We start from the raw sequence: 26,050 nt of genomic DNA, 5'->3' as shown, positions 1-26,050 counted from the left end.
TTGACAGTCCAGGAGCTTCTGACATTTGCCAGATACCAGAGCCTCCCTTGGAATTCCCACTCAGCATGAGGATCATCGGATTGTTCATGAAAATTCTGAAGCAACACTTTGGTAATCAGATGACCTTTATGCTGCTGCTGCTGCTGCTACTTTTTTTTTATTTTTTATTTTTAAAATTTTTTTCAAGAGAATATTAAATCGTTTATTGATTACACATGATAATGGACGATACACAAGCTTTAATCCCATCTATAATTTTATCTGATACCATAATTCAATTTAGATATATTGCATAGGATGTGCCAACAATCATATTAATAACCAAATAAACTCCAGGACTTTGCTTGGGTGACCCTTTTAACGGTGAACTCCAGGTCACAACACATTAACTGTCAGTTCAACCACACCAGTGTTTGTGGAGACAACGGCTTCTGTGCCCAAGCAGGTTGCAAATAAATTTCAAATGGAACCTGGCATCACCCTGATGGAATTCTAACTTCACACTGTTGGGGTAGTTTACCAAGATGAAAAGACTTTATTTTTTTTAAGTAATATCTACACCCAATGTGGGGCTTGAACTCAAAATCCCAAGGTTAGGAATTGCCTGCTCTACGAACTGAGCCAGCCAGGCATCCATATATGCTGCTGCTTACAGGAGGATTTCTAAGTGGTTAGCCAAATGACTCACTTGCATTATATTTTTCAAAGGAAATATTAGGATCCATGGATGAAGAAGCACGGGTGAAACTGGAACTATCGTCCCAAGAAACACACATTGCAGAGTTTGCTCTAATGAAAACCACTAACCTCTCTCCTTTTCAGATGTAGACATGAAATACTTTGCAAAAGGACTTTGGCTCGCATCATTTTCAAAGCCAAAGAGCTACTTGCTTCAGTATATGCCCATGGCAATAGACTAAATGATAAACGCCTACATAATTTGAAAAAAAATTGTGTCCTGTGTCTTGAATTAGTTTGCCATACCCTTTAGCTTTAACTAACTTAACTTGCCAGCATGGTTGGATTGCTTGTAAGGTAACATGGCAGTGCCTTTCAACCTTTGTTACAAATAACATTTTTTTTTTTTTTTTTTTTTGGTGAATGAATTGAAAAACAAAGTTGAATCTGGTTGCTTTTACTATTAGTGTAAAAATCGGAAGGTGGGTGAGTTTCTAATCTGCAAATATTTTGAACTCACATGCTCAAAACCATACTAGGAAAGGTATGCTCCTCCCTTTAAGGAGCTTTTAATTTAATTGGGGGTGAAACAGATACGGATTATAGATGGAGTTTAAGGCTACCTTCGTGTTGGCTCACTCAGTGCCTAGCAGAGTGCCTGGCGTACAATACTTGGTGAATCTTTGTTGAACCATTTTGTTGAATGAATCCAGCTGCAAGGTGCATTTACTAAAATGCTGAATCCTCTGATAGAGAATTCAATGTGTGCAGGTATACCAGGGAAAAGGGAGGGTTTCATAGACCAAGATGGGGATGGAAGGCATGGTGGCTTGAGCTGGGTACTCTAGGGCACAAAGAACAGAGATGTGATTCTACTTGAGGAGAAGCAGGAAGGCCAGACACTGGCACTGGTGTTGGGGACAGGAGGGAAGGGGGGCATGGCATGTTTGCCTTACTGGAGCACTGGATGCAGCGTGTGTATATTGGAGGATAAAGGGGAAATGCTTAACATCTTTGCTTAAAATGCCTAAATTCTCTCTGGCAATGATTAAAAATCTCTAGGGAGCCAATCAGAATTTTTGTTGTAAACCCACAAGTTACAATATATTTGATTGTGTACAGTTTGAGTGTTCTAGCTGAGTTGTAAGGGCATAAATCACGACCGGTCTGTATATACTCTGCTACCCCCCATGTACCCCAGTTCCCTCAGGATTGCCCCTCTCCTCCTCTGAGATACTGGATATAGGTAGGAATCTTCACATGCACTCACCTGCTTCAGTAATGCAGAAAGGAAAATGATTTGAGGAAGAAAAATCTAAAACTGAATTTGACCGAAGAATATACATGACATTTTATTTGTTCATGGGGCAGCTGAATACAGCTGCAGGAACATGTCATTCCCTTTTCCCATCACGGAAACAAATGTGAAATAAGGAACTTTTTTGATGAGTTCAAGGAACAACAGACTGACTTTACAGAACTCTTTCCCTGCATCAAGGTTGGCCTCTATAGGGAGTGGGGGGATATGTGGTGGTTTGATTTTTATACAATTCCCAAATGTTGTGCTAAGCAAAATCGTTAAGTATTTCTTGAATAAAGGTTGTAAATGAAACAACTAATCAAAACCCATCATATTTGGTTTTAAGGTCAAAAGGAGAGGGCAAGAGTTCTCTTGCCCTCCTAGAGTGGCTCGTCAAGAGGACGCCAAGGGAAAGGCAGAGATTCAGTTTGATAATCACTCTGGCAGGATTCTTGCACAAGGCTTGCAGAGATCAGTGATAGGAAGGCTGGAGCCAGACACTGCTTCAAGACGGTTTGAATTTGGCAAGATGGGGGTAAGAGTTAATGATCTCTAGCCACATAGTGGTTTACCATCTCCTTTATGCTTTCTGTACCTGCTTAGCATGTCAGTGTATCTGCTGTAGCATGAGTTCTAAGCCTTTTGTTCTTTTGAGGATAAGAAAAATCCACCTCGTGACTGCCCCATCACTTTACAAATTCATTATTTACACTCAACTGATTTCAGGAGAGAAAAGCTCACATTCATGTGCATGCGTGTGACCGTGATTCCTTCCAAGGATGTTGGGAAATCCCATCTAACAAAGATCTGATATACACAGCAACACATAACAAAGGGATTTACTGTCAAAACGTTTATTGCAAAATGGAGTCTTAAAACAAAGAAAAAAGCAAAGAAAAGTTCACATCAAAATGAAATGTATGACACCAACTTGGATTTCTGAATACATTGTGGACTTGTGCTGGAATATCAAATTCCAACTATGAAATCAATAACTGAGTAGTCTTACCACACACGAGTGATATGTAATCTCCCATACAAACATTATACAAGATATTTGGCATAGGATTTGCTCAGAATAACATTGCAACAGAATAGTTGAGAAAAAGGTTTTGTTAAAAAAAAAAAAGTGATAATGCCATCTATTCAAAGCTCACACTCAAAGAATATAAATATTTCCTATTATTTAGTACAAAATTTCTAAAAGAGTGCAAAAGCAATATGTGCAGTGTATTGTATCTGACATTAAAAGTTAAACTGTTCTGCACACAATATAAAATAATTAATGTAGGTGCTTGAAACACTAGTTTTAAAGTCAATAATCACATGCCAGAAAGCTCCTCATAGGCAATAGTGTGCAACTGATAGTTGAAGCATAAACGAACATGGCTAGCTAGCCCTTCAGATTTCCTGGTACACGCTCCTTTTTCATCACAGAAATGCTACAGCTATCAGGCTGGGCCACAATCGAAAGAACAGAACAGATTGTTCTTTCTGGCAACGCTTAAAGTCTAAACAGGAAAACAGTCTTACTCAAAAGCAGCAAAAGGTGCCTGATTATAGAAAAATTATGCTCTCTCATATGTGGTAGAGTGAGAATGTGCTAGTTTTCAAATGCTGCAACAAGTCTAGCGTATCAAAACCCAAAAAAGTCTCAATATTTAACTCAGAATAGCTTTTAAAATGATCTCTCATGAAATTCTTACTACAATGAAAACTCTGAAAAATAGTTATGTACATCATAGTTCTAGGAGAAGTCATTCTGGATCTCTCCCGAATCTTACGTCTGATTCCTTGATTTTAATGGGAATCAATTTTGAATTAACTCAGCTGGTGTTAAAATCTAACAGATTTGCTGCAGGTTAAACATCACTGGCTAAAAACTGGCCCTCAACATTTCCAGAGGATCCAAAACAAGTGTCCTATGTGCCTTCAACTCTTCCCATTGGTTATTAATGTAAAATATTAAAATGTGATTTTACTTAACACACACACACACACACACACACACACACACACACACACAGCCCTTTTAAATTAATCTGGCTGCTTTGAAGAACTATAGCTCCCTCAGTGATGTTTTCCTTTTTTACTTATTTTGGAATTAGTGTAACAGAGTGACACTAACCCCCACCCCAGGTAAATTTTGCTGTTTTATAAAGTTTCCACCAGCATTCTTAAGGGGAAAGAAACCATTTCCACAAGGGAGGATTTAAGATAAATGCCACAAGCCTATAAACTATAGATTGTACAGTAGTTGTAATTTTGGAAATGCATCTTTTGACTTGAGCAATTTTGTTTGAGGGAGAAAAATTTGATACAGAACTGTAAAACTGCCAGGTTTAGCAAGTTTCTTAAAGGGGAAAGGGACAATGCTATTGGTAAATGGAATTCTTTATTGGGTGGGACTGTCCCTGGCATGCAGGATGTTACCATTTTTGGCACTGGGCATTAAATACACCCCAGTCACTGTGACAACCAAAAATATTCTCCAGCCTCCCCCCCCCCCCCCCCCCGCCAAACATCATTAGGTGCCCAAGACGAGAATGGCTGGTAGAGAGTCATCAAATTCTAGATCGTCAACTTTATGAATATAGAAAAAGAGATGAAAAAGAGCAATTATATTTTCAGTTGTAGGACTCTGAAAATTATGACAATTTAGAGTTTCAATTATTGTGAATCTTTAAATTTCTTAGTGTTTCTTTATAAGTATACACTTTTGTAAGTAATTGGAAATAAATCCAACATCAACAATTTGCCATTTGAAAAACTGATTTGAAGTGAATTAGAAGCCGTACAATTAACATCATTAGAAAATGTGCATAATAAACAGTTCCTTTGAAAAGTAATAAGAGTCTAAAGTCTTCTAAATAATCTTCACAGATAGAGTGAGACCACTTTAAAATTTCGTTTATAGGATTTAGACTTTAGGGATGTTCAAAACCCTAGAAAGGGACTTATCTGAAACATAAAGTAATGCTGTATGATAATTACCTATAATAAAATACAATTCCAGGTGGAGAACAATTTCAAGCTTATCACTGAAGTTTTCAATTCTGCTGTACCCTAAATCCCTGAATACTGGTGAGGAAGATGACAGCAGTGGAGAGATCAGGGAGATATTCCCTAATTAACGGTAACCCCTAGGTCTGAGTAGAGTCTTATTACCTTTCTCTTCTAGCCCTATTTGGCTACTTCTATTAATGCACCGATACTTTATGTGTAATTACGATAGATTTATATGTAAATTAAGAAAAAAATGTCAGTTTCGTTCTGTTTATATGTTCTAAATTTGTTGATGAGGATTCTTGAATGAGAGGCAGGGTTTACATTCTTACATAAAGCGCACAGATCTCAAAATTAGCCCACAGACCTTCCCTGATCAGCGAGGCCTTGTCCGACCACACTTGAAAACCCACAACATTCCTCCGTGTGTGTCATCTTCTTTCCCTGCTCCGTTTTTCAGCATGCACTTAACAAGTGTTTACGTACTATAGAACCCACTTGTTTTGTTTACTGTCAGGATCTCTGCTCACTAGCAGGTGTGCTCCATGAGCACCAGGGTCTCCCTCTAGCTGGTCCCTGGAACAGTCCCTGGCACAGAGAAGGGGCTCAATGAATATCTGTGGAATGAATGACTTTATCTTTCTCTAGAAAGATGTGCAAGAGGCTTTTAAACTACTTCCTACTTGGGGCACCTGGGTGGCTCAGTCGGTTGAGCGTCCGACTTCAGCTCAGGTCATGATCTCACAGCTTGTGAGTTCGAGTCCCACGTCGGGCTCTGTGCTGACAGCTCGGAGCCTGGAGCCTGCTTCGGATTCTGTGTCTCCCTCTCTCTCTCTCCCCCAACCTACTCGCATTCTGTCTCTGTCTCTCTCAAAAATAAATAAACATTAAAAAAAAATTTAACTACTTGCTCCTTGATTCTCTCCTCCAGGTTGCTGGACTACAGTGCCCCCAGGGCATGCTGGGAAGTCAAGAGTTGACAACCACCCCTCTGCTTGGCTCCCAGATGTTCAGCTTGAGGGGTTCAGCTTGAGTCAAGGAGTGCTCCTCTTACGTCTGCACACGGACAGGACACCTGTTGAGGTTTGTGCCTGTTTGCCGGCAGCACTGTGTAGTGTGCATCTGTGAATGGCTGCATAGACAGAAGGTGTACTGGATTGGGAATGGAGGCAACCCATCTCCCAGGGGAAAGACTTACCTATTCGTTCTGTTTTTACTTAGTCTATGGGTGGTAGCAGGGCCTGCAAACCCCTCAGGTATGTAGTCTTCAAAGAACACCAGGTTAAATTTGTTTATATAGTTTACGTTCTAAGAATGCTTTCTTCATCTTTCCCGAAAGCTGTTTACTTTAACTTTCATCGCCTGCTACTCAATAAGTATTACTTGAAGTTGATAGTTTAGTTTTCCAGGTTACTGTAACCACTTATTTTTCACTGGCATGATGAAGACTTGCTAAAGTTAACTGACCACTTCTCATGGGCCTGGTTCTGTGTTAAGTGCTTTACATGTATTATTTCATTTAATCCCTTCAGCAATCCTTTGAAGTGGTGTTACCATTCCCATGGCAAAAATGAGCAGACAGATACGCAGGTTAAATAATTTCTAACAGATTACACGGCAGTTTTGAATCATAATTTGACTACAGATCCTTCTCTTTATCACCATGGCATATAGACTGTTCTGCATTTCACACCCCAGGACATTTTAATAGTTATTTTTCTCCAAATAAAGCTGGCACAGTGTACTGATCATTTTGTGGTATTTTTCAGCTGTTAATAGGGATTAGAAGCCTGTCATGCTTCAAATTTCCAGAGACTTTTCCTGATTGAGTATACTTGGAAATAGTATTAGATAATATCTATGATAATATCCTTTCTTAAATTCCCCATAAAAAGAACTACCAAAAGTGTTTTAGTTTAATAGTCAAATGAATGGCCCTTCTTTCCAAAATAGGCTGAAAAAAGTTTTTATTCTTTTGCCTTTCTTGTATATATAGGACTACAAATGTTTTGTAGTTTGTTTTGTTTTTTTCAAACAGTGTTTTATAGCTTTGACAAATGTGATAACATTCTGAGAACCTCTCTGGAGAACTAGGTTTTCAGACGGCACCTACATTCACTTCCATTTATCACCAGTGTGGCTCAATCCAGGTCAAAAAAAAAAAACCCAAAACACTCTGGGAGGCTGGATCTGAATTAAAAAGGACCCTTCATCCTCCACGTCTGTCTCAGTAGATATAATTTACCTTCGCTCTTCCCTTTATATATTTAGTTCCCTCTTTAAAACATCTCTGCATATATTTAGAACCCAGAATGATCATGCCCCTGTGGAAAGAGAACATGCGTATATCCTTACTGGCAGCGCAGAGCAGGTCTGTATTAGCACTTGAGCTGCCCTGCCTGTAAGTTTCCCTTTAAGACCATACCCTTCTTTTATAAACTACGCCTCAGATGATCGTGTGTTGTTCAGAAGCTTCCAGGGCTAGCACTGGCATGAAAGCCTGCAACATCTGCTGTTGGTTTCAAATTAGAGTATTTCTTCTTCCAGTATACTATTAAGAACATCTCTCAGGTTTTACTGTGAGTAGTTGTGCTATTAAGTATTGAAAATTCTTGGCATTTAGGTATTTCTGAAGTATTTGTGATCGCCGCCTTTCATCTCAATTTTTTTATTGTTGGATTTTGTAGTCACTCTCAATTATTTCTGACAGCACAGCATATTGCCAGAAGAAAAAGAAATGTAGTGTGTTACAAGAAAATCAGTGTCTAAGAAGAATTAGGAGTTAAGAGTGCTTTTTCAAAATGTAAGTTTTCTTAAGCAATTAAATAAATGAAATCAAAGTATAAAGTATTTGCTTGAAAAAAAAAAAGCCAGAATATAATTAGTTGTGAAAAATACTATATTGTATAATAGAGTCACAAATTTCTATAATCAGGCACCACATTTGCTGACTCATTAAATATACCTTTCTGGCTTAACCCTCCCCCAACCCCCGATTTTTCTGTAAGCAGGAAAAAAAAAAAAAGTAAAATCATTAAAGAAATGACTGTCCTAGAAATGTGATTGGCTTAAAAATTCCGTGCTTACTTTTCTACCTCCTTATTGGTTTTCGTACAGACTGAGTAGCAAGTTTCTTTTGGTTTGCCGAACATTTTCAATTTTCTTACTTTGCTGTCTGCTTTCATTCACTATTATTATCCATGTCATTATCCTCCTCATCACCGTCATCATCATCATCATCATCATCATCACCTTCTGACAAGTCAAAATCACTGAACCCCAGGGCCATGTTGACCTTCTTCCCCCTCCTCTTAGATGTGGTTTTGGAAGAATTCTGCTTGGCTTGCATGTTTATCTGCATCCCAGAATGCAGCACAGCTCCTGCTTTGTTCATTGAGAAGATATCCCCAAAGCCCATCAGCATCATGGCCTGCAGACTTTGGTTCATGCCATGGCCCTCCCCGTTACTTGTTGCTGTGATCTGACATGACATCTCTGCACTGTTTGACTCCTCTGTCTTAGATTCAAAGTAAGACTCCTCAGACATTCTTGCAGCAAGAGGCAAGAGAAGCTATCGTGAGGGAAGAAAGGACAGAAGCAAAAAGAGAAATTAGGACCAATTTAAATAAAGGAAACAGATACCACAAAATTAGTGGGTGCTGCACAGAAGGTAAATGATTAGTGAAATAAACGAATGTAGGGAATCCTGTAAAAACGTTTTTAATGGCAGGTTTGGCTCCAGCATATTTGCCATAATTTATAAATGACAGAGTAAACCACAACCAAAAGTTTGCAGAGCGCCACAGCAGGCCAGATTTCAAATGGGAAGGAAGTTGCAAGTTTTAAGCCCTCATTTCGCTTAAAACGGTTTTTAGGATCTCTCTTAATTTTTTCCAATTTCACTTTCACACAGAAACGTTAAATATTAAATTAAAAAGAAATTAAGTAGAGATTAAATCTCAAGTAAAAAATGAAGGAACCTTGTACCAAAGGATCAAGTTCAGAGGAAGCATAAAGACAGTTCAGTAGTCAATACCCTTCTACAGAAATCTGGGCCATTAATCTCCTTTCTATCTAGATTACCATCTGACTCTAAATTAAAAAGGAGTCTAGGATTCAGTAGTTTCCGCTTATTATTTATTACAACCAGATAGAAACCTAGTTACTTGACTTATGATGAAATAATTCACTTAGTGAACAAATTCTAGATCCGTCTCTAATACTTAAGGACATAAATACATATGAAAATTTGGGGGAGAGAAAATTAGTATTAATTTAGACTGTTACCTTTTGCTCTATTCTCTAAGTTGCCCTTCTTGTAGCAGAACTTTTTTTTCTAGGAATTCCCCCTCTCACAGTGGTAGACCTCTATTTTCTACCTTACATCATGATTTTGAACAACTAACCTATTCCCATAAATGCTGGTCTTATTCATTTCAGGAGTCTGTCAGGATCTGAAAAGTGTTACTGCCTCTTCTTTTGAGAAATAAGCAAATTAAGGCTTATATTTTTGGTGGTGTTCAAATATGGGTAAATTTATGATAAATAGTGCACAAATAACATGGGATGACCTTTACATCCTGGGTATAAATATGGTTTTTAGGGCCAGTTTCCTAATTTTTAAACTGAAGTTGGAGTTGAGGTTTTGTTTTTTTTTTTTTTTTTTTTTTTTTAAGTTTTATTTTTTTAAGTAATCTCTACACCCTACATGGGGCTCAAACTCACGACCCTGAGATCAAGAGTCCGATGCTCTACTGACTGAGCCAACCAGGCGCCCCCTGGAGTTGGGCTTTTAAAAAATATCTTACTCTATTAGGAAAAGATTTCCAGAGTTGTTACATCAATAAGGACTTCACATGCTTCAGCTAAAAAATACAGTTATAAAGAAGGAAAAAATTGTGTTAGATCCTTTAACACTGGAAACAGGATATTATTTTCCTTGCAGCCAAACTTTGCAGCTTCTCAAATTTGTTTTCAATTGTTAGATTCTCTTTAGAGAGCTTTGTCCTCGCCTTCTCAACAGATGTCTCTCAAATAAGCTTTGATGTTTAAGAGAAATCAAATTTTTACATCAAGCTGCAACAATAATTAAAAAACAAACACTGTCTGTATTTCTGTATGGGAGAATTCCTCTTCCCAAATATCTTCAACTAATGTTTTAATTTCAGGAAAGTAAATGGTGTCCCTCCTTGAAATAAATCCAATAATACTATTTTTTATGAAGTTACATAAATGTTAAACTTTTATAATTAAGATGAGGCTACAGACAGAAAACCTAAACCTCCAGCCACTTCCTTTTTAAAAGGTTTATTTCATCTTTCTCTCAGAAACCTCATTTAAAGTCAACTAGAAACTGATGTGAGGATAAAAGAAAATACCCACTTAGAAAATACCTGAGCACAAACTTTCTTTCCTTCAGAAATATGAGCTCTAAGCAGAAGAGACATTAAAAGCAAGTACTGTAAGAAAGAAAACTTAGCCCTCATAGGTAAAAAAAAAAAAAGAAACTCTGAGATCATGCTTCATGCTGTCCATTGTTAGATGGTAGCCTTCAGAGCGGTTCCTTTACAGAAAGTTTTCTGGAGTTAAAACGCAAGCATACAACCTACTGAGCACTCCTACTGTTTCATTATTTATTACACAACTATGTTACTAATAGCAATAATGTGTGCAAGGCAGCCCATGATTTCTTAGCAAAACTAATGCTGATAAACCAAAGAAAGCTTCTAAAGCATACTGTAATAGGTAGTTTAAAGTTTTTTCTTACAATGCTACATTTAGAAAGAGTCAAGCCATGCAGTGCTTTATAGCTTAAGATTTCAATGTACTTAAAAAAAAAAAAACCCGCCTCTCAGCCTTCAGAAGACAGCCATGTGTCTGCCTCTCCTCAGCTCTGGGAGAAGCTCTGCTCCCAGCAGACCCTTAGGGTGATGCTTTCTGAGTCCGCCTGTTGATACCAATTCAACAGACTCGAGTTCCCTCTTGAGAGCCAAATGAACTTACGAAATGTAGTACCTTTTTAATGTCCCATGGCAGTCTTACGTATAGCAATTCAATTCTTGCTTTGGAAGTCCGTGGATGGCCAGAGTCATTTTGGAAAAAGTTAAATCTGATAATAAATACTTAACTTCATTGTATTTCCCTTTTTTTGGATATCAGGTTGCTTTTCCACATAAACCGGAAAAGGAGGCAAACTATGTTATTCTTTAGACATTGGAAGATACTCTGCAACTGGGCACTGGCTGCTTAATGGCGATTAAGGCTTTTAAAAATAGGAAAGCTTTTTGAAGATCACCAAGTGAAGAGCATGTAAGTATTTTTTGGGTATAATTACCGCAGCAACTATCAAAAATGAATTTAAAATACATAATTTTACTTTTAATCTTACCATTACTTGGTTTTCAAAGTGGACAAATATTGGGGCACCTGGGTGGCTCAGTCGGTTAAGCGTCCGACTTCAGCTCAGGTCATGATCTCATGGTCCATGAGTTCGAGCCCTGCGTCAGGCTCTGTGATGTTAGTTCAGAGCCTGGAGCTTGCTTCAGATTCTGTCTCCCTCTCTCTCTGTCCCACCCCACTCACTCTCTGTCTCTATCAAAAAATGAATAAACGGTAGAAAAAAATATATAAAGTGGACAAATTTTACCCATTAAAAAACCCAAAAAAGCCAATGATCTACTAAATTCCTGAAATGATAAACCATTCAAAATAGGGAAGAATCCTGAAATTTGGTTAGACTTTAATATATCATGTCAATATAGAAGTATAAGCTAAATACAGAAATAGTGAAATCCTTATGAAGAATTTTTGTCTTCCTCTAAATAAAAAGCTTGGGAAAAAAACAAGGTAGTTCTTAAGTAGTAAATATTAGAGGCTTGTCACAAGGGACATCTTTTTCCAATCTTTTGCTGCGGTGATTGTAACACTAAATGGAGCAAGGAATATTAATGCTGGTAGTTGATATGTCACCAAGTTTGTTCTCTTTTAGAAGGAAAACTTGCTTAAGTTCTGCCACATGGAGACTCTTGGACAGCGAGCTGCCTCGGCGTTCCGCTTATTAATTCCTGATGGGCTCTATGGAGTTAATCAGCCGTTAGGCACGTGTTCTGGGGATCTAACAGATGGTGCGAAAATACACTGCATTTTATTTTTGTAATTCTAATATACAAACACGCTGACAGAATAACAGTACTTAGAGAAAGGGCCAGAAATAGGCTAAGCTTTTCTTTTAAATTTCTGGCATTTTGTTAATTGAAATGAGATCCGAGCGCTACTTGAGTGTAAACGCAGGCCCTTCACCGTGCAGGCATAAGGCAGGAAGTGAGGGAGGTGGCCGTGGGGGAGGGGAGGGCCGCCATGCTGCCTCTTCTAAGTTGGGGGCCGAGTCACCCATGGGGAGCACTCACCGGGGTGTTGGACTGCTCCGTCAGCTTTTGCTCCCACATCCTCAGACGTCTTTCCCGCTCTTTCAGCTCTTGCTCTTTACAGCTGAGGTCCCGTTCTAGTTTCTTCAGCCTCTCAAGAGTTGCCTCAATTTCGCACCTGCACAGGGATGACTGGTTTAAGTCTCAGCTTTGCTCAAGAGTTATTAAATGCTTAGTGGCCCATCAGAATGTGTAATGAAAGTGAAAGGCTGGGGTGCCTGGGTGGCACAGTCGTTAAGACCCTGACTCTTGATTTGGGCTCAGGTCAACATCTCATGGTGGTGAGATCCAGCCTCACATAGGGCTCTCCACTGACGGTGCAGAGTCTGCTTGGGGTTCTCTCCCCCAACCCCGCTTACCCTGCCCCTCCTCTGCTCACACTCTCTCTCAAAAATAAACTTAAAAGGCTAAAATGAAAGGCTGAATAAAAGACTGTGATTTTTGCCAGTTTTATTGAGATATCATTGACATATATCACTGTGTAAGTTTACAGTGTACTGCATAATAGTTTGACTTACACATACTGTGAAATGATGCCCACTATAAATTTAGTTAGCATCCATCATCTCATATAGAGAAAGCAAAAAAAGAAAAAAAAATTTTCTTGTGATGAGAACTCTCCAGATGTACTCTCTAAACAACTTTCATACATATGATACATCAGACTGTAGTCATCATGTTGCACATTGTAGTCCTTGGACTTATTTATCTTGTAACTAGAAGTTTATATCTTTTTTATTTTGAGAGAGAGCGTACATAAGCAAGTGGGGGGAGGGGCAGAGAGAGAGGGAGAGAGAGAATCCCAAGAACTGAGGAACTTGTAAGGTATGACCTGAGTGGAAACCAAGAGTCGGACCTTTAACGGACGGAGGCACCCAGTATAAGTTTATACCTTTTGGTCACCTTCCTCCTGTTTGTCCCCACCACCAACTCTGGTAACCATAAATCTGATCCTTTATTTCTGTGAGTCTGGCAAAACTTGTGCTTCTAAACCAAACAGGAAACTATCAGAGAATAAGAAATCTGTCACATCCTTAAAAATCTATAGGTAGTTTCTAGTCTGGAAAAATCAGCTCAAAATACTTCCTAACAAAGTACTGAAGACCCACGAGAGCAGAGCCTAAGCTATGGAGCTGGTGTCCTGGTTTAGCTGTTTAATGAATGCTGACATTAAACTAGCCCTTTATAGTTTAGAAAGCACTATTACACAATGTCTCATCTTATTCTCATAACAGCCCCAAGAAACCGGTACTAATCCCATATATAGAGATGGGGAAAATGATGTTCAGGTTGGGTGATCAACATCCTGTCCCTAGTGAATTCAGGTTAGCCTAATTCCCTGACTGGGTAACTCAATCAATTGATTAATCTGACCTAGTTTTCTCAGTTGTAGGGGGTGATGATTATCTTATACCAGGGTTCCCCAGACTGCCTGATCCTAATAACTACCTGGGCAGCTTTTTAAAAAACAAATAAATACACAACAAAATACAGATTCCTAGGACCCTTCCTTAGAGCTTATGATTCAGTAGGGCTGGGTAGGGACTAGGAATTTCCATTATTTAATAAAAGACCCGGGGCTCCTGGGTGGCTCAGTCGGTTAAGCGTCCAACTTCGGCTCAGGTCATGATCTCACAGTTCACGGGTTCTAGCCCCACGTTGGGCTCTGTGCTGACAGCTCAGAGCCTGGACCCTGCTTTGGATTCTGTGTCTCCCTCTCTCTCTGCTCCTCCCCCACTCACGTTCTGTCTCTCTCTCTCTCTCTCTCAAAACTAAATATTAAAAAATTTTTTTAAAAACCCAGGTAATTTTTATAATCCGACAAGTGTGGATCAGATGAACTCTAGGATTCTTTTGAAGTCTAATAATTTTTTTAAAGTTCCCTCCTTAGTCTCTATAGGCCAATCAACCTCACTACTTAGAATATGTCCAGTTATAGAAACCTTTGTAGAAAATGAACTGTTGATGACATGGCTCAGTACAAGCCATTTTCTTCCTTCAGGCCTGTCACTGTGCTCTGAGAGCTGGAAGTTCCTTCCCTTGAGTTTCTGAAAGGCCTGGAGACAGCTGACTGGTTATTAGCTGGTAAGTGCTGCCACAGCATGGAGTCTGGTTGGGATTCTCTCTCTCTCTCTCTCTCTCTCTCTCTCTCTCAAAATAAATAAACAAACATAAAAAAAAAAAGTCATAGGTATTATTTGGCAACATCTAAGACAGGGAACAGCTACTGAGGTGGGTCTGGATTTGGGTCCAACACTGGACTTCTCTGGTTATCTGAAAAGAACCTCAGAGCCAGGGAGTTAGCAAGTTAGTGTAAAAGCACCTGCCGTCGACACTCCATTCCTCTTATTGGTGTCATTTGAAAATTATAGAACAAGGGGCGCCTGGGTGGCTCAGTCGGTTGAGCGGCCGACTTCAGCTCAGGTCATGATCTCGCGGTCTGTGAGTTCGAGCCCCACGTCGGGCTCCATGCTGACAGCTCGGAGCCTGGGGCCTGTTTCCGATTCTGTGTCTCCCTCTCTCTGACCCTCCCCCGTTCATGCTCTGTCTCTCTCTGTCTCAAAAATAAACAAACGTTAAAAAAAAAAAAAATTAAAAAAAAAAAAAAAAGAAAATTATAGAACATAAGAACAGTCACACTACCTGAAGAAAGGCACCAAAATCAGCAATCTTTCAGAATTATCACTATCATCAAGTCCACATTTTATCCCTGATGTTTCTGACAAAAAGATTATGCCCATTCATAAATAAGTGTGTGTTTATTTTTCAAATGGAGATTTGAGGGAAAAAAATCAATGTGGGAAACCTTAGATTAAACTTTTATAACAAAGAAAGTGAAAGTGAGCCATCTTGGGGAACTGAAGGGGTCAGAGGGTGAGGAGAGGAGGCAGCAGAGAGGGGGGCACTCAGTGGCAGGTGGTGGGGGGAGCTGGGCTGCTGTCTGTGCAGTGCCTCCAGCAGGCCACACCACACCCCTGCCCGAGAGAATGATCGCACGGATACTCTGGTCAGGGGTAAGCGGCCAGCACGTTCAATTTCACTTGTAATTTAGGCAAGGGTTCATCTCAAGTTTCAGCTCTGGGAGCCAACTGTGAGTTTGAGCCCTTCTGGAAAACAGACCAATGGTTAAGTAAGCTGGAAGCTGTGACACAGAAAAACAAACACTGAGAAAAATCTGCTTCCTCAACCCGGCTCCTCAGGCTCAGTATTTCCCAACACTACTCCCTGCCCCAGGCGCCCCGCTTCTGCAGGGAGTGTGGGAAGTTATGTACCATGAGGGACGCAATGACCCCGCTCCCCGTGTTGTTAATGGATTCTTTTGCATTGAGTGCATCTATTGATGTATGTATATAACCTTCTTATTCTATAAACATAGGTGTTTTTAAAAGTTGAAGTGTTTTAGTTGATGAAAATGATGGTTTTTCTCTTAACCCAAATCCAATTAAGGTTGACTTCCACTAGTATCAATTTTTCACATGCCAAAAATAGGCAGTGAAATGTAATTATCTTTTCAAGGTCAATTTGTAAAAATAGCTATATTATATATATGATGGTAAGTAAATAATATGATTACTAGTGTTATATATTAAAGGATTTGTGCTAATATCCAGATTGCAAAGATTAAATTTCCTTATCTGTTTTTTGGTTTTATTGTTTTTAATGTGTTTATGTATTTTTGAGAGACAGAGTGCTAACAGGGCCGGAGCAGAGAGGGAGGAGAGAGACAGAGAATCCTAAGCAGGCAGGCTCCACACTGTTAGCACAGAGCCCCATTGGGGCTCAAGCCCATGAACTGTGAGATCATGACCTGAGCTGAAATTCTCAGATGCCTAACCCACTGAGCCACCCAGGTGCCCCTGTTTTTTGTTTTTATTTAATGTTTATTTTTGAGAGAGCGAGCGAGCAAGGAAGGGGCAGAGAGAGAGGGAGACACAGAATCCAAAGCAGGCTCCAGGCTCAGAGCTATCAGCACAGAGCCCGACGTGGGGCTCGAATTCACAAACCTTGAGATCATGACCTGAGCTGAAGTCAGACGCTTAACCAACCCAGATGCCCATTTCTTGTTTTTAACAAGGTGTGCCACGGTGGGGGTATTCTAATCACAAGGGAGGAATACAATCAGCAAAGTATTCCGCCAAGAGACACAGATCTGAACATGCCTCACAGCACCACACAGCTCACTCAGTGCCGATTACAAGGCAGTTATGTGGGGCAATGAAAATTGCAAACATGAGCAACAGGGTGACACATTTCCTGTTCTTAATGATCATGGCTGTTATTGCTAATAAATCAATAGTAGGAGAAACAAGCTGAAGATACGAACAAGGAAATGTCTGACTGTAGATTTCTTTCCTGTCATCTATTAGATCAAAAGAAAGAACACAGTTCACTTAAAAAAATTGTTTTAATGTTTAGAGAGACAGAGAGGGAGACACAGAATCTGAAGCAGGCTCCAGGCTCTGAGTTGTCCGCACAGAGCCCGACGTGGGGCTCAAACCCACGAATTGCGAGATCATGACCTGCGCCAGAGTCATATGCTTAACTGACTGAGCCACCCAGGTACCCTGGAAAGAACATAGTTTATATGGTTTTAAATAACCTAGCTTTAAAAAGAATTTTAAGGGGCAACTGGATAGCTCATTTGGTTTAGTGTTCAGCTCCTGATTTCGGCTCAGGTCATGATCTCATGGTTGTGAGATAGAGCCCCGCATCAGTCTCCGTGCTGGGTATACAGCCTGCCTAAGATTCTCTCTCTCCCTCTCTGTCTTCCCCTCCCCTAGTCTCTCTCTCTCTCTCTCTCAAAAAACAAAACTAAAAAATAAATATAAAATTTAGAATTGTAATAAAAATCATTTAATTTTCTAAAACAGAATGTTTCATCTGGTCTATGTATAAGGAAGCTCTACCACAAAACAAGCATTTCCCAGAAACGCAAGATTTCCTACACATGCTTTCAACAGTAGTCATGTGGTTTCAGACACAAGACAAAAGTCAGGAGAAAGAGGACAGTATGAATGTGTTGCCCTTTGAAATATCCAGATGATGTGACAAAGCATTTGATTCTTTTTGGTATGTGGGACAGAGTGGGATGTTTTTGCCTTGATCATAACCTAGAACAATCACGCTCTCGTATTTCTCTTTGCTCAAAGGAATCAAATGAACTCTGCATGGTCATGACCGGATGGTATGGCGCCGGCCACGGTCCGGGAGCAGCGCTGCGCAGAGCACGCACCACAGCAGGCCTGTGGGACCAGACCACGTGGGTTCTGGTACTGGCTCTTAGTGTAATCTTGGGCAGGTGACCTAACATGTCCATCCATCTCATTTTGCTCTGTGACAGAAGTCAGGATTGCCATATGGATTAAAAAAGATAATCCAGATAAAGTATGAGCATCTGGTGAGAATATAATAAATGGCAGTTGTGTGTGTTGTTACTCTAATATTATTCCCTCTGGTTTTAACCAATTGCTACGTTCAGATAAAACAGCCCTGCTACCTCTTAGACTGGTTTGAGGGTTCAAGTAAAGAAACATATTCTCTCACCAGCTCTCAGGATCAACTGGTTTCTCAAAGAGAGCCAGGGAGGAAGCCAGCTAAGCAACTGCTTGCTTTTTACTAAAACACATTAATGTATTACCAATGTTATTTCCCTCATCTTTTCATCTTCAGACATTTAAAAAAATTTATTATTCAACCATCCACGTTTGTAGAAAATAAAGCTATCCAAATAGAAAACACTCTCCCCAATTTTAATTATCCACTGGTGTCACTGACCTTTTGATACTTTTAGGTACACATACCATCTAAACGTAAATGTTTATGGTACAAAAAATGCAATCATTCTAATCATACTGGACCTTAGCCTCTATTTGTAAGTCATTTATCAGATCTGTATTATCATAAATGGCTCCATCTATTCTGTATATGGAGATAGCATCAGTTGTTAAAACCATAAAAATCACAAAAAACCAAAAATCTATTGCACCTTATGCCCTTTCTAATTTACAATTCTAAATGACACTGTGATAAGTGCATATCTGTACATTCTTGTATAGCCTTTCATTTCCTCAGGAATGGAGTGGTAGTGGTGGAGGCAGCCGATCTATACGGCCAGACTGTCCTCCAAAAAGGTAGTAGTTTCACTAGCAATGTACTAGAAAGTTTATTATGCTGGATATTTTCATGATGTAGATTTTTGCCAATCTGGCAAATGAATTATGTTCCCTTATAGTTGCTTGATTGTACGTGAGGTTAAATATTTTCATATGTTTATTGGCCATTTGAGTTCTCCTTTTGTGAAATGCCTTTCATGTCCTTTAGAATGATATAATTAAAATGTTATCTTAAAGGCAGTAACTCTGTCTACCACCGTAGTCTTCCAAGTGTGATCTGGGGGCCCGTGGGAGCTTTTCAAAGGATCGAAGAGATTAAAGTGGTTTTCAGAACAACATTAAGACATGACGTGCCCTTTCTCATTCTCTCACAAGTGCACAGACCCTTCCAGAGGCTTCACGATATGTGCCAGTGCCGCAGGCTGAGTGCAGAGACAGGATTTATTGTTACTTAAATGAATCAAGAGCTACATACTTAAATTTTTTCTCAGTTCTAATTCTGAATGTGGTAAATACTGACAGATCTAACTCACTGCAACCGAAGCTCTTTATAGTCCTCAATAATTTTTCAGAGTGTAATGGAGTCCTGAGACCAAAAACTTCCGGAACTGCCAAGCTACTATCTAGGGGGAAAGAAGTTACGGCAGTGTGGCATTTGTCCTGGAAGTTTAGGGTGGGCACTGCTTTTGCCAAAAGGAGGTTTTTACATTTTTCTATAGAAAATTTACCAACTGTCCCCCTATTTTCTGATGTTGTTGGCATAGTTTTAGTATCATATCTCAAGGCTATTATAATACACTAATTGTAAAATCCCATTAGTCTTTTGGATAACAGATCAAACAGCATCTCCTCAGGAAATCCTTTTATTATTTCGTCAGACTAGATTTCATGTGCATACTCTCAGATGTCCAGTAATTCTCTGTCATAATTCTTATCAAAGTAGTAATAAGTTGCTTGTGCATCTATAGTCAGTAGTTCAACGCTAGACCCCCTACTCCATATGCACTAGGGCTGTTCTGCTCATCACCATGGCACAACACAAGAGCGCCTTGCCTCGGCAGAGGTTCTGGAGTATGTGAATGAGTGAGTGTAAGAAACACACCTGTCCATAAATCAGCTTACGTATTTATATTCTCTTGTATGATATCATAATGTCTTTTACTGTTGCTGCCACCATGGTGTTTCCCTCCCCCAAAATTTATCGAGCAACTGCTGTGCTCAAGGCCCATCCTAGATGCTGTAGGTATAGTAATGAACAAAAGAGATTATCTGATCCTTTTACATTTCAGCCAGAGAGGTACAGATAAAACAGCAAACTACAGAATTACTTATTAATTCTGTAGTAGAGGTTCTAAAGGAGATGCTCTCAGGGCACATAAAGTAGAACCTCATCTGATCTAGGGTCAGAAACACTTCCTTAAATACACGTTATTTCAGCTGCTATCTAAATGATGACTAGGAGCCAAGCTGGATGTGGGTGTCAAGGGTGGTATGCTGCCGAAAGGGACGAGTTTTATATAGAAGAAACTGCATTTGCAAGGACTCTGAACAAGGAAGAAGTATGCATCTACTGAGGGACTAAAAGCCAGAAGTTAAGAGGCAGAACTATGCTCTTATGGTAAGGCTGCTGAGGTCAGAGTGCAAAGGGTCTCCTGAGTCTTGTGCAGCGTTGACCTTTATACTAGAGTAATCCCTTACACGGATTTGAAACAAGAGTGACCTGATTAATTTGTGCTGGTCTCTTACTGTAGGAAACAAGTATTAACTTACATGTTTTGTTAATTATTTAAGTCCAGAACGAAACCCCCTCATACCTACATTCGAGCAGAGAGTATGACTTTTGTTTCCCTAAATAAAAACTGATTTAACTCACTGGCCTCAGATAGAGATTTCAAAAGAATAAAAACCCATAAGGTTACTGTAAAACAATCATACAGAAAGCCCAAGGAAACGTCTAAGAACAGGAGTGAACAACTCCATGTTTCCAAGATGCATGCAGTATTCACTGGGCATCAGCAGGTGGCGTAAGGCGTCACGTTACCGCCAAGGCTATCAGGAGCAGAGATAAGTTACTTAAATCTCTGCTGAGTCAGGGAGGAATAATGTCAGCTCCCAAACATGCTATTTATATAACTGCAGCACGTGACCTGGCTCAACTGTCTCATCCTGGGCTTGCTCCTTGCACTCACACATTACAATTCTCTCATTATTAAGTTTGCTTTCCACTTGACAAAATTTAGTAGGATTCATAACATCAATAGTTTTCTTTTAAAAATGTTTTTATAGTCTCCCTACCTCCTCCATCAACAGATCCAGTACTCTGCAAACTTCTAGGCAAATAATATTTTTATTTCTCACTGGACAGATGCCAAGACTTCCTAATACAGAGTGTATGGTACAGAGAAATGTCTGGTAACTGTCTTCGGTCTCAGGAGATATGATTTTAATAGTCTTTCCAAATACTTAGATGTATGCAACGGAGGACTTACTAGATCTCCAAAAAATTTTAACATAAAAAACAAAACTCTAGAGTGTCATCAAGTCCACTGGTTTTCTTCTTCAGTGGAGCTGGACCCGATCTTTTATTTTTTTTTTAATTTTTTTTTCAACGTTTATTTATTTTTGGGACAGAGAGAGACAGAGCATGAACGGGGGAGGGGCAGAGAGAGAGGGAGACACAGAATCGGAAACAGGCTCCAGGCTCTGAGCCATCAGCCCAGAGCCTGACGTGGGGCTCGAACTCATGGACCGCGAGATCGTGACCTGGCTGAAGTCGGACGCTTAACCGACTGCGCCACCCAGGCGCCCCAAGGACCCGATCTTTTAAAGCCAGAGGCCAATCTTTTAAAGCCAGAGGCCATGACTTGGTGCAAGGCTTACCTACCTCCACTCTGCCTTGTTGTGCAGGAATGAGTTACACTGGTCAGGAAGGCTAGTATCATTTGACATGGACTCCAGAATTGAAATGATTTGCTTGAAAGATGGCCGTTTCTGAAAAAGAGAAAATAATAAACTTGTTGGGACTTAAGAAAGTATGTCTTTAAGAGAAAATCCACAAGCAAAACAATAAGCTTGACATACCATAACAAAATAAAATAGCATGCCATGTCCTGACTTAGTTATTACAACTGTCTGACTACTCAGGTTTAAGGGAACCATATTCCTTATTTTCAATAAATTATAAGAATAGTCTTGTCATTTTTCTATCATGTGGCCTAAGGCTGGAATAATTACAGTTTTTCTCTAGGTACGGAAAGTACGAATTCTCTTTTGGGTAGGATTAAGGAGTCCTAAAAGGGAAAAGTTAAATCCTTTAAAAATCTTTGTGATACAGCAAGTTTAGTAAAAGGTAATGGTGGAGTCTGGGTGACAGGTCTACCAGTGTTCACCATAAAATTCAATCAACTTTTCTGTATGTTTGAACATTCTTACAATGTTGGGGGAGAATCTACTTCCTCTGTTAGAACTACTAAAATTTCCTCAACCACTTGCTGATAGAAAAAGTCCCCCATTTTAAAGTCATTATGACTTCATTGGCTGCAGTGTTGACTCCACATCATAACTAATTTGGGAAGCGGGAAGCTCTAACGCACAGTTTACTAGGAATTGAAAAAGTGGCGGTTCGGCGCATTTCTTTAGCGGTAACCACACTTGACTGTTGCCTTAGACTCTAGCCAAGGCTGAGACAAAAGGTTAAAACAAAAATGGAGAAAGATAACAAAAGGATGATGCACATTCTGTCTTCATCATGCCTCATAATTATACCATTTCTGAGCAAATTACAGTTGCAGCAATTAAAACATGCATTTTAATTTCGGAGCACAAAAACAAGAAGGAACAACGTTGAGGTGGCTTGCTCTTAGGACTTGAGTGCTTCCTACCTTAAGAAAGACAATTTTTCCACTTCTCAGGAATATAAAACTGGGCTATTCATTCTGAATTCTGCCTTCATTGTATTCTTTTAAGGGCGTGTGTGCCTGTATGTGTGTGTGTAAGAAGAGGGCCTAAGTAGCTAAGTGTCGCTGATACACAGTAAGCCTTGTAATAAGCAAAGAAGAAAATGCCTTAAGTAGGAAATTTGAAAAATACGGTCTTAACTTTATTCCTATTTTAATTTCTCCTACCACGTGTCAGGCTGTAAAAGGAAAAATGTTTTAATTGTTTGCACAGGAACTAATTATATAATACAGGATTTTCATTTTGCATGGAAAAGCAGTGAGAGGCTAAGAATATTTTTCCCTACATTTAATCATTCTTGAAATAAAGTAAAACTCTTTTGTAATTAGGTGACAAGTATCCCTAGAAAAACCTTAATTTTATAGGTAGAATACACAATTAGATGGAAATTATCAAAGTGAACGTTTGAAAAACAACAATATAGAATTTTGTGATGATGGTTTATAGATATTCTGATTGCAGAATACAGTATTTGGCCCAGGCCTACGTTCCCTTTAGCATTCACGTAGGTTTTGCTTACATTAAAAAAATTACACCTAGGGCCATTTATTAAGCATTTATAAACATTATTTATTATCTCCATTTTGTAAATAAGGAAAATCTCAGAAAAATATGGATTGCCCAGTGTCACACGGGAAGCAAGTTACTAAATCAGGGGCAAGGCTCTTAAACCTTTCAATATGTTTTATCACACGAGAGTAAGATATTCCTATAAAACTCTGGGCTTTATTCTTTTCTTATTTAGAAAGCCAGTTTAGAACCGGAAACTACCCACCTTTACTTCTTTTTTTCTTTGATAAACTACTTTGAGCACCTGGTGTAAGCCAATGGCATGACTTGACATTTACCTAATAGCTTTCTCTTGTATTCTCTTTCGCCTCCTCATTGCAAAAGAACATTTTTCTACAGGTGAGCTGAATATTTTTTTTATCTATGTCTTTAAAGCATAAAGGCTGGGAAAAAAAGGAAAGGTTTGTAACCAGTCATGGCTCTATATATGTGCACAGGAGTGGCATCAACTTCTGGCTGAATTGCTACAGACTTCTAGCCAGAGAACTAAAATGTGCCTTGGTCTGGCTACTTGAGTTAACACATTGGGCACCCACTTACTAAATGTGTGGAAGGTGCCAAAGGTAGCACTGTGCCCTCAAAGAGACAGCAGTCCACTTAGACAGAAAAGAGATTTTAAAAAGTACAACAGCAAAAGGTAAGGCCTTAGCCCAGATTGTGGTTTAGGAACAGGAGTACCAAGTATGGGCTGCAGTAAACAGAATAGTCAGGGAGGGCTTGATGTTGAAGTAATCAAAGGAAGAAAACAAACAGGGAAGGGATGTGTGGAAGGTATGGCTGGAGATCACCCATGAGAGCTGGAAGCATGGGCCACAGCTGGATGTACAATGAAATACAGAAGGAATGTATTCGTTGTATCAGAATAAAATGCCTTGAATGTAGGAAATAAAAATCAGTCTTAAACTTTATACTCCACCTGGCTAGAATACAAGACTCCTCTCGTGCTAAAGAAGGGTAAGCTGGCTACATGTTAAAGACATGCCAACTTGATGGCTTCACCGGGCCTGATGTCCTTCCTGTGTTAGGTGTTTACACTACCATTTCATTAATGCACCAAAATGTATATTCTTAGAATTTTAATTACTGAAGTACGGAGCTTCCGATTAAGAAATTCAAAACCTGCTTTGCATACTGAGATATAATTGCAGTTATAGAGATTTAGTTGTGTTAATCGAATTCAATGCAAATTATTTCAGGTAAAATTTTTATTTAAGTATCAGAGAGAAAAATACCACCAAAATGACTATATATGCCACAATGGACGTGTAACTGGTAGAGTATTGGAAAGGTGGTATGATAGCATTAAAAATATATATGTTCTAGAGCAAACTTGCAAATAGCTGCTTACATTTTCTACTGGATTAGCTGCAAAGTGCAGGCATTTCTCTTAGTGCTTCAAAACCCCATATTCTGCGAACAGAGGCGGGGCAGACCATTCCAAACCTATACAGCTTTGTCACTGAATACTAATAAAAACAATCATAGTAAATAAAAATACAGAATTTTTAAAATGTTAAATTCTTTTTTTTTAATTAATTTTTTTTTTTGGTTTTACATTTTTTATTTTTGAGAGACAGAGAGAGCACAAGTGGGGAGGGGCAGAGAGAGAAGGAGACAGAATCCGAAGCAGGCTCCGGGCTCTGAGCTGTCAGCACAGAGCCTGACACGGGGCTCGAACTCACGAACCGTGAGATCATGACCTGAGCCGAAGCTGGACGCTCAACCAACTGAGCCACTCAGGCGCCCCTAAATTCGTTAATAAAAAACATTACGAAGTCAATAAAAGATTCTCCTTTTAAAAAGGGTGAAGATAGTTTGATGAACAGGAGTGAAAGCGAAGATTGAGGTTGCTGGTTACCAGGGCCAAGGGGACATGTACAAGTCAGGGAAGACCCAGCCACAAACTCCTCCAAGACAAAGCGCGGCCACCCAGCCACGAGGGAGCACATGGGCGGAGGCACCTCACAGATCTGTGTCCCTTGCTGCTCTGCAAACTGTACCTGGTGTTGAGCTGTTCTCACTTGATGGTGTGGGACAACGTGCTAGGTAACAGGTATGACTCAGCATGAATTCTGTGTTACACGAACATGTTTCTCAGACTTACCGGTGGTTTATGCATTATTCCCGCTAGAGAAACACATGCTATAGAACAGACTGTGTTACCATCATGCATTCTTCCTGGGCCAGATTGGAACGGAGTTTAAATTAAGGAAGAAATTCCATTCTTAAGTCTTAGATCTGTTTAAAAAAGTCAGTTCGCAATAGATTTCAGTGACAGAGTGGGCAAATTCGAACTATAAGATTAGTTCCTTTCTTGAGTCTTTCTCTTCTGTGACGTTGTTTTACTTTCTAACTTTTTAATATGAAAAATCACAAACATATACAAACGCAGAACAACGTAACAAGCCTCCATATACCTATCACGTGGCTTCAAAAATTATCTATGGCCAATCTTGTTTAATCTACACCACCATCTATTTCCTTTCACTTTATTTTGAAGCAACTCCAAGACTCGCCTATCATTTTATCTATAAATATTTCCGTATGTATGTGAGAGTCTTTTAAAATGATCTTTGCAGAGAAAGGAAATGGGCCTTCATGCTCAAATGTGATAACCACATGAAAGTCTACATTCTGGAATGTCTCCAACTCTATTGTGATAGCTTAAAAAACATCACGAATCTAGTTTCTCTAGACGTGCTACTTTTGCCTGGTCTTTGGTTCAGAATGCTTGGGTTCCTTCTCCAGTCTCACCATGTACTAACCTGTGGCCTTGAGCATTACTTACCTTCTGTGTGCCTTGACCCTTCATCTGCAAAATGAGTGTCATAACACAACCTATTTCATAGAGGTATTCTAAGGAACAAATGAGCAAATGCGCATAAAGTGCTTGGAGCAGTGCCTGGCATATAATGAGCACTGTGTGCTAGCCATTTTTATAACATGAAAGTGCAATACTTATTATTAGAGATTAAAAACAAAGGAATGCAATTCTTTCCATT

At 39.4% G+C, this 26,050-nt stretch overlaps 1 protein-coding gene and 1 long non-coding RNA gene across 10 annotated transcripts in view; one reads left to right on the top strand and one right to left on the bottom strand.

Moving 5' to 3' along the window:
• The window catches only part of MAP3K20 (mitogen-activated protein kinase kinase kinase 20), a 188,151-nt gene that overhangs the window by 35,418 nt on the left and 126,683 nt on the right, over positions 1 to 26,050 (bottom strand). For 5 of the 8 annotated variants that reach the window (XM_045480227.1, XM_045480225.1, XM_045480229.1 and 2 more), the window contains exons 10-11: positions 21,406 to 21,512; positions 12,391 to 12,526 (exon numbers count right to left, since the gene is read on the bottom strand). In XM_045480227.1, the coding sequence (XP_045336183.1) occupies positions 12,391 to 12,526; positions 21,406 to 21,512 (243 nt within the window). Of the gene's footprint in view, positions 1 to 176; positions 8,556 to 12,390; positions 12,527 to 21,405; positions 21,513 to 26,050 lie in introns of those variants that run through there. The other 3 variants (XM_045480232.1, XM_045480230.1, XM_045480233.1) reach the window with 1 other exon arrangement.
• LOC123599089 lies at positions 8,545 to 24,987 on the top strand. Of its 2 annotated transcripts, none has more exons than XR_006712971.1 (4): positions 8,545 to 8,654; positions 11,144 to 11,293; positions 14,411 to 14,493; positions 24,852 to 24,987. It is a non-coding gene; the product is annotated as an uncharacterized LOC123599089 (long non-coding RNA). The 2 variants fall into 2 exon arrangements; XR_006712972.1 differs by lacking the exon at positions 24,852 to 24,987 and adding an exon at positions 17,559 to 17,671.

The sequence above is a fragment of the Leopardus geoffroyi genome, chromosome C1, assembly GCF_018350155.1.
Source record: "Leopardus geoffroyi isolate Oge1 chromosome C1, O.geoffroyi_Oge1_pat1.0, whole genome shotgun sequence".
In the NCBI taxonomy this organism is placed as follows: Eukaryota; Metazoa; Chordata; class Mammalia; order Carnivora; family Felidae; genus Leopardus; species Leopardus geoffroyi.
Note: the sequence above shows the minus strand (reverse complement) of the source record. Positions and strands in the feature narration are given on the sequence as shown.